Raw genomic sequence first — 8,265 nt, 5'->3', positions numbered from 1 at the left:
GGTCAATTTACGTTACCAACTCAGTTGATAATAATAAATTAACTACAGTGGAAAATCAGTTTAGTAAGACAGGAGAATGAATGAAGCATCTCTAATAATATCAGTCATTCCAAATCTTACAGAAATTTGACAACCTGTCAGAAAGCCATCCATGGTTTTATTGTTCAGTAACTGAGAAATGTGTTCTTCCAAGGTCTTTTTGCTCCGTGTGTCACAGGCATTCATTTCAATGTACGTAAAACCAGGCTCTTCACAAACCAGTGTCGCTGATGTGGTTTTACCCACTCCTGGGGAACCGGACAGAAGAGCTGCCTTAAAGGAAGACCCATCTTGGTCTTTGTTGAAAAAGGAAGCTGTACAAAATATAAATGCTTACAATTGTGATTCCATTACTAACATACTAACTACATGTATAAGTGACTGTTGAGTGAAATAAATTCATCAAAGTTCATAAGTTACAGCTCTTTAAAAAAATGTATCTTTGAATGTGGGAATTAAGAAACAATCTGGATTCAGTGTGAAAGGTATTCAGCCTACGGCTAGACAACATTTGCATCACAACTCAATTTAAGGTCTTCTTTAAAATATGTGTAGATTAAGGTTAAGTTCACTGAACCCTTTTACTCCAAAGAGCTCAACAGTACTTCTTACTCTCTGCTATCAAATTCTAGGTAAGGTGAAGTCTCAAGGTTTCTTTATCAATCACCTTTCAAGTTAATGAACAATTTCATTTTCCCTTCAGTCTAAGTAAATGAAAGATTAACTAGTACTTGTCAAAATTGTGAGCATTAGAGTTGCATATTGCAACTGCTCTGCAGAATTAGTAAGCTGCAGTTTGAACAAATTTGTGGGGAATGCTTAAGTCCTGGATATTTCGAACTTCAGTGAAATTTAGGTAGCAGTGCATCACATCACGCTGTTTTACCCTTAAACTCCCAGATGTGATTTACATGTAACTTCTCCCTAAAATATTTATACAATATCCAACAAAAGAGTAAGTCGTTATCTTGATCTAACAACAAATTCCTGTAACAAAGGTACAAGGAAACATCTAGAAACCAGAGGGGAGAATTAGCAAACAGATCTCGGGAGTTAAAGAATGAAGACAAAATTGCTTCATGTTATGACCTTGTTTAAGATAAAAAATAGGCAAAACATTCTAACTTATCGGCCTCAGCTCAGTATCCTGACATACTCAGACAAACTATTGAAAATTATACCAACAAAGTTAGTTAACACACAGTACCATACCATTTCTGACATTCCAGTCCAGAAAGTTACCTTGGGTTAGATATATGTATTTGAATGAAACTCTTGTTTAAAACATGTCGTAAAATTACCTACCACGTACGGCAATAAACACCAATTTTGGCAAACAAACCATTTTAGTATAGTAATGTGTTCACAGTACTCTCCGGCACAAGCGACTAATTACAGGAATAGCTCCGACCTGTGATTGGATGATAAAAATAGTAAAAGTTAATAATTTATATCTTGACTCCTTGCTCGTGAGTATTGTTAACCGCGTGTCTCAAAGCGGAACAATGAAATATCAATGCGAGTGAAAACACCGATGTGTCAAACAAGAAATGGTTACTTACGTAGCGAAGAGAAGGCAGCCTTTCTTGTTAAGCGAGGTCGATCGCGATATTCCGGCGATGAAAAAGTCATCTGCTGACTAGCTCCGCTGACCAAACTCATTTAGTCAGTTCAGGCGGACGACCAGAGACTGGAGCCATATTGATTTGTAATCACGTGTGCGGCTGAAATAAATTTCGAAAATTTTCCAGTACACGTCCGTCGGTTTCCCATCTGTTCACTGCACTGGCTACTGCACCGTACTTTGGAGGACCATTTTCGGGACCCTGGGATGTGTGTTCCCTAATTAGACAGGTCGCCTCTTCTAATAATTATAAATTCACCGCACTTTCACGAAGAGCCACCGTGTTTCCAACCAAGACAGGGCGACAGAGAGGAAATAAATTAACATAATTATAATTTTGGCGGGAAATAATTTATCTTGTCCGAAACTCGTTTCTGAGTGTCATGCCGAACTGTACGTTACCTTGTCAATACACCATAATGAAACGCACGCTATAAAAATGATAAATCACAACAGCAAAACTGCTCTTCCTAATGTCGAAATGGAAGAATACTAAAATGCAATGGCAAAATAGCAAAGTATAATAGCCGAACGCCAAGGTACAGTGACAAATCAGCACATTGCAAAAGCAAAATAGTCAAATGTGATAGCATAATGTCATAACACGAGGACCAAATAGCATATTGAGACGTCACATTGGAGTAGCACAATGTAGTTAAATCAACCTTATAATAAAATGGGAAGAAAGTTGTTTACCCACGGTTTGTGTATTTTCAATTGGTGTACAAAAGCTGAAAGCAGAGAAGAAGTAGTTGAAGTTTTTCAGTTTGCTGAACCGTAAACTACATGTCTATCTAATGCTCTAATGCTCGTGTTTTATTATATCAATTTTCTTGATGCTGTCTTCCATTGAGAATTTATTTTCATCTAAGAAGCATGACTCGCTTATTATCGCCTTCCCGTTATCAAAGACACGGCTCAACCCCATCATTCTCTACACCAATGCAGCTTCATCTATTGTTTCTTCCCCACCAGTGCTGTCAAGGTCCACCTGGCCAACCGGGAATACCAGGAACGCCTGGTATCCCTGGGAATCCAGGAACACCAGGGACATCTGCTTACTGCGGCTGTGGTCAGAGTGGTGCTGGAAATTCTCGACGGTGGAAACAATGCGCGTGGGTACACGACAATACAAAGGATGGCAGAGACAATGGAAAAGTGCATGTAAGAAAATCAGTTACTATATTATGATGAAAATATATCATTTCCTTTAACAATGAGACGCGACCAGTTTACGTTTTGTAATACGGAATAAATTCCTCACGCAGTACAGTGCGGTTCCTCGCTAAGGTTGTGCCAGCTTTGAGATGATTACGTCTGTGATTAGTGATGCTGCATCATTTTCATCATCGTTCATAAAAACAAACAAACAAAAAACGATTAATCTTAGAATATTTTTGACAGATTTCCTTCTGTCTCGAAATTCTTGAAGTTTGACCACACAGCTATACCTGAGAAGAGTAAATTGGGCTTGACTCTCGAACTGAGAATAACGTAATTTACAGTAGATTCTGTCATAGACCGTTTTTATCAAAATAGTTTATATGCGGAATAACTTCCTTGATCAACGTTTCCAGGAGTGTGACTTTGTCAAGCTCAGGGGTGATTCATACCTTCGTGTGGTTTACATGGGCAATATTCGTATCACTGGCTGCACAGCGTGTTGTAAGAGATAGTTCTTCACTTTCAATGGAGTAGAGTGCAAAGTTCCCGCTCCCATTGATGGCTCCTTGTACCAAAGCGCCAACATCAACGTTCACAGACCCACCAGCATAGAGGGCTATTGTGGCGGAATTGCTGCTGGTAAAGTTCGTGTTGGATTCAGCGTTGGCAACTGTGGTGTGCCTTTTAACACTAATGGGGATGCTTACACAGGCTCTAACCAGGCCGACGGAGTTATCATTGAAGAAGTTGAGCCACCAGTCGGTTAAAAGCTAAATCTATCTCTTCAAATATTTTCAAATTGCTCTCAAATAAAACTGCAACGATTCTTATGGCGTGTTAACTGATTTGTGAGCCGAATTCTACTTTTTCTTCGTTAAGATGAAGAGCAACACTCGAGCTTGGATTCGAAGTTTCTTTCCCGAAATCCTTTTTTAATATAATGTATGTTTCCTTCAAATATGGAAATCCATAGTTGTTGACGGAAATATAAACTTCGAGAGTGAAACATGTATAAAGTGGAGTTCAGTCTATTAAAAGGGAAAAGCCTTAAGTCTTCTGTTGTATTTTTGTCCTTCAGAACTGCCTATGGTTTCCCAGCTGACAGTCATGGCTGAAAATAAAGAGAATTGTGCCTTCGTTTATTTTGAGGTTTACACCTCGAGCCGGACCTAAAATGTCTCAGTTTAAAAGTAAAAATATTAAAGTCATGAAAAACAAATAAGGAAATTAAGTTACAGCGATTGAAAAGGAATAAAAGTTATTTACATCACACAATTCAGTGGCATTTGGTCACATGGCAGGTACCATGGAAACAACAGAAAACATTCTTTATCAAAATATATCTGTCACAAAATACCTAAACTCAGGTTTCGCATTGAAACATTTTAGAAAAATTGAATAAGTCTTGCACATTTTTTCAGATAATACAATTCAACCAGTTAAAAGAAATTGAAAGTTTGAAATGGAAAACAATAGGAAGAAATAATCTTACCACTCTCTCAAAATTTGGCTATCTACTTATTGCCGGTACCTGTTAAAATTACACGCTGCGAGGAGCATGCACGTATTTAAGATTGCCCATTCTTTTACTGGCGTTTTAAACTATGGAATTTCAAATTTTATCGCCGCTTTTTCAGTATAGCGATTTAATAATGCCTTTTCGAAAATGATACACAATGCATTCTCGTCGTAAGGCGATTGTATTACAGACGATAGTTATTTTTCTGGCAGCCTCAAACTCAGCTGGAGTAAATCATCTTGACGATGTACACGGTCCATGCGTTGTTCGAAGAACGAAGTTACCTCGCCTGGATCCTGTTGAGGTATAAAATTGAGCAACGAATAAATAGCAGTGAAATTTATATTCCGGGGTGGAAATACCCGTACGATTTAAATCTAATTATACTAAAGTTTGTGAACTTGATCTATTTTATATCAGGTTGGTTTTGTTCGACAAATCGGGCTTATTAAAGAACAGCCACCTTTTACAGTAAAAACACTGAGTGTAAGGCCCCCTATATTCGGTAAGTGCACCACATATTATTAGAGTTCGAGTTGAGGACAAATTTAGTACACTTGGAGACGTTGTGAAATATTTTTTGCCGTTTTGATTCTAGATGAATTCTTTAAGATTCGTTAAATTACGAGCTTTGCGTAGAAATACGTTCCAGATAGGCCTTTCATCAGTAAGATACGATATATTTGACGTGTTTAGAAATCCCTGCTTTCTTGAGTGAAGCCGAAATCAACAGAGTTCTTGCAATGGCCGAGCATGGGAGACAGGAGAACAGTGATGTGTTTCACAACTCAATGGATAGCCTTCTTACCCAGACTTCTTTCGACCACTGGGATCTCAACCGAGATGACTTAATAAATAGCGACGAGGTAAAAAAATCAATTTGGAACGTTGATATAATCGTGGCTGTGTATTAACTTGAAAATACTTCAATACAAGTAATTAAGGCAGAAATGGCTTTCATTGCTTCATCTTGCCTTGTGGTTTTAGTTACTTTGCATTTGAAGTTAGTCCGTGATTTTTTCTATTGAAGGTCATTGCCGGTATGCGTTACTTTTGGGATCTACATTTCACAACAAAGGATGTAAAGAAAATGTAAAAATGACATATTTTTTATTTTCATTTCACATTGTGTTGTTTTCCAACTAAGTTAAAAAAAATACTAACTGGTCACTTACCGTGGGTCACTTTCGTAGGCTTACGACGTTGAATATTGGCAAGGTTAACCCTGGTGAGTCAAAGAATTCAAATGAAGCCTGGCTGAACAAACCCTCTGTCTCAGGTTCTCTCTCTCCATTGGTTTCCTTGTCGTCTCACCTCAAATAAAAGAGAGGCAAAGGGGAGAGAGAGGGAGAGAGATCCTAAGAATGAGGTTGGATTGAACAATGACCTTCACTTAGTGTAAAAGGGTATTTCATGAGCAATTTTCTCAACGAAACGGTTGAAGTTTTTATCATCATGGACGATTTACTGAGCATGGTTTACTTATAAATTTGTCTTGTACAGATCTATAGAGGTTAGATTGTGTAGATGGCTCGAGCAAGATATTAATTTTACACAAAATATAAAACTCTCCCCAACCCAGGATGGAAAGTCACTCTTACTGCCTTTTTTAATCTGAAATTTTTTGATCATTTGAAATGATGCTTATTCTAATCGCAAAGCTTTAAAGTCCTGATTATTCATCAGCATGCCCTTTACACTCCAGATAAACAAACTGCAATACGCGACATGTTTTAACATTCGCTAATTTCTCTTAGGAAGGATTCATCGAAGTGAATTTTTACCAGCCGACATCATGAAATATGTGAAGCAAGTTGGAAATCTGGAACCGAAGGTCAAAGGTCGCCATAGTAACCAAACATACATTGAGTTCGCTGAAGATGACCAAATCTCGACAACACTTAATAAAAAGTAGGCACAGTAACATCAGATCAACACCAGTTCAATACCGGTTGATGAAATGATCCTAACGATATCAAGAAGCAACTTTCAGTTTGATATTTTTAATCTTCTCTTTTTCAGAAAGGCAGCTCTCACGGGTCTTCCAGTTGAAATAATAAAAGGCAGTGAAACTCCTGTGGTAGGAACGATTTTGCTATAAGAATTTTTATGTTTTAGAGCGATGAGTGTGTCAAACCGAAAGTCCAAGATGAGTAATGATGATGATAATGAAATTTTAACTTCAGCTGTATACCCTTAGGACCAGCGGGAAGGAGAGCCTGGTGTTAGGTCAAAGAAAAAATTTAAAACATAGAAACTCATTGCTCTTTATTGCAGGCTGTACGATATGGCCCGGGAGGTCATTATCACTGCCATTATGACTCTCACCCACTACATGCCGAGGCTACGTGTTGTCATCGAAGATCATTGGATAAATGTCGTATCTGCAGGTCAGTCGGTCAGTGGTGATTCTGTTTTGATCTCCAGCCGTTTCTTGCCTTTTATCTTTCACAAGCTCTCAGACGCTTTTCTTAACCTTAAGTATAGCATTAACTGTATTCCCCGCTTTCCTCACTTTCTCAATTGCACTTTCACAAGAATAATCATAACCTACATGTGTAGGAAACAGCAATAATGCCTTTCATCAATGATCCGTTCATTCCTTGACCAGGTTCATAACAATTCTCTACTTTCTCAACGATGTGGCGGAAGGAGGACAAACCGCTTTTCCAATCGCCGATAGTGACACATTCAACCAACAGGTTCGCATGATAACCTAGTATGTGATTCACTGAAAAAATAGTTAATTCTTCCTTAGCTTTTCATCGCAAATTATGAGCGCAAAATGTAACTTTTTCGTTGCGGCCGGATCTCGAAAAGGGTAAGTCGTCATTCTCTCGAAAACGAGTACAATAATCTCTAACTTCTAAATCTATCTTAACAATTTTAAGCTTGAATTCTTTCTGTAGGAAAAGATTGATTTACTTCCATTGTTATGGTCACGTCAACAAATTTGGTGAAATAGTCAATCTAAAGGCTTGGGATCGTTGATACTCTTAACAGACGGCAAAAACTACGGCAGAGAACTCCCAGTTTTATTGACCAGGAAAAACATGGCTTTTTTAATTGTCCATTTCCCTTATTCTTCGAACAGACATGGATGAGGAAATCAAACTACCTTTCCAATCTGAGCGCGTACTGCTCAAAAGCTAACCTAAGGGTGACACCAAAACGAGGTTCTGCTATTATGTGGTATAATCACGTGACTAATAAAACATCCGGCTGGATTTCAAGCCTCGATCTCAGGTCATACCACGGAGGATGCGACGTCATAAGGGGCCATAAGTGGATTGTAAATAATTGGATAAATATCATTGGTGGAAACTGGGACGATTTGCGGACTTGGAATGACAAGAATTCGAGAACAAAATGAGGGAAGAAAGAGTTTGCCAGGTACAGAGCTTTGCCTAAGAAGGGCAGAATCGTAGAAATAAGACTGGAGGTAGATTTCCATTTCTTTGTCTGCACTTGTGATGGAGCGCTGATAACTCAATACTAAAACCTGATATAACAACGAACCTGATTGACATTTACGCTGAGGATGTAAGAATACATGAAGGTGTTATTCATTACATCCACTTTGAAACCACTGGTGATACTTGCAATCTGATGAGCTCTCGTTAGTGCGATTTATTCGCGAATCGTTTCATCTTTCGCTCTAAATCGTACCTTTTTCCCAGCCATTGAGAAAGCTTTACAAGAAAAAAAAACCCACAACAACAACTAATCAGATCTCAAGGCTTGCTTACAGTGACCAATCAAATTGCAGGAAAATGAAAGACAACTACTACAACTTTCTCACAAACCAGCTTAGTACTAGATCAGTAAAACACCAAAACAGATTTGAAAATCATGCATTTGAGCGCCCGGATTTTGCGATTTTTAAAATGTTGGTAATAAGTGAAACATGAAGACAACT

The 8,265-nt window shown here is 38.2% G+C and overlaps 1 protein-coding gene across 1 annotated transcript; it reads left to right on the top strand.

The window, feature by feature from the left end:
- Positions 1 to 2,323: 2,323 nt before the first annotated feature.
- LOC131773630 (transmembrane prolyl 4-hydroxylase-like) lies at positions 2,324 to 7,864 on the top strand. Its single transcript, XM_059089567.2, has 11 exons — positions 2,324 to 2,827; positions 4,522 to 4,650; positions 4,767 to 4,851; positions 5,043 to 5,212; positions 5,377 to 5,438; positions 5,540 to 5,574; positions 6,104 to 6,257; positions 6,369 to 6,426; positions 6,624 to 6,736; positions 6,958 to 7,048; positions 7,441 to 7,864. The coding sequence occupies exons 1-11, from the start codon at positions 2,540 to 2,542 to the stop codon at positions 7,717 to 7,719; spliced, it is 1,464 nt and encodes a 487-aa protein (XP_058945550.2). The 5' UTR covers positions 2,324 to 2,539; the 3' UTR covers positions 7,720 to 7,864.
- Positions 7,865 to 8,265: the final 401 nt, after the last annotated feature.

The sequence above is a fragment of the Pocillopora verrucosa genome, chromosome 3 (genome assembly GCF_036669915.1).
Source record: "Pocillopora verrucosa isolate sample1 chromosome 3, ASM3666991v2, whole genome shotgun sequence".
Lineage (NCBI taxonomy): Eukaryota > Metazoa > Cnidaria > Anthozoa > Scleractinia > Pocilloporidae > Pocillopora > Pocillopora verrucosa.
This window is presented reverse-complemented; position numbering and strand designations above follow the sequence as displayed.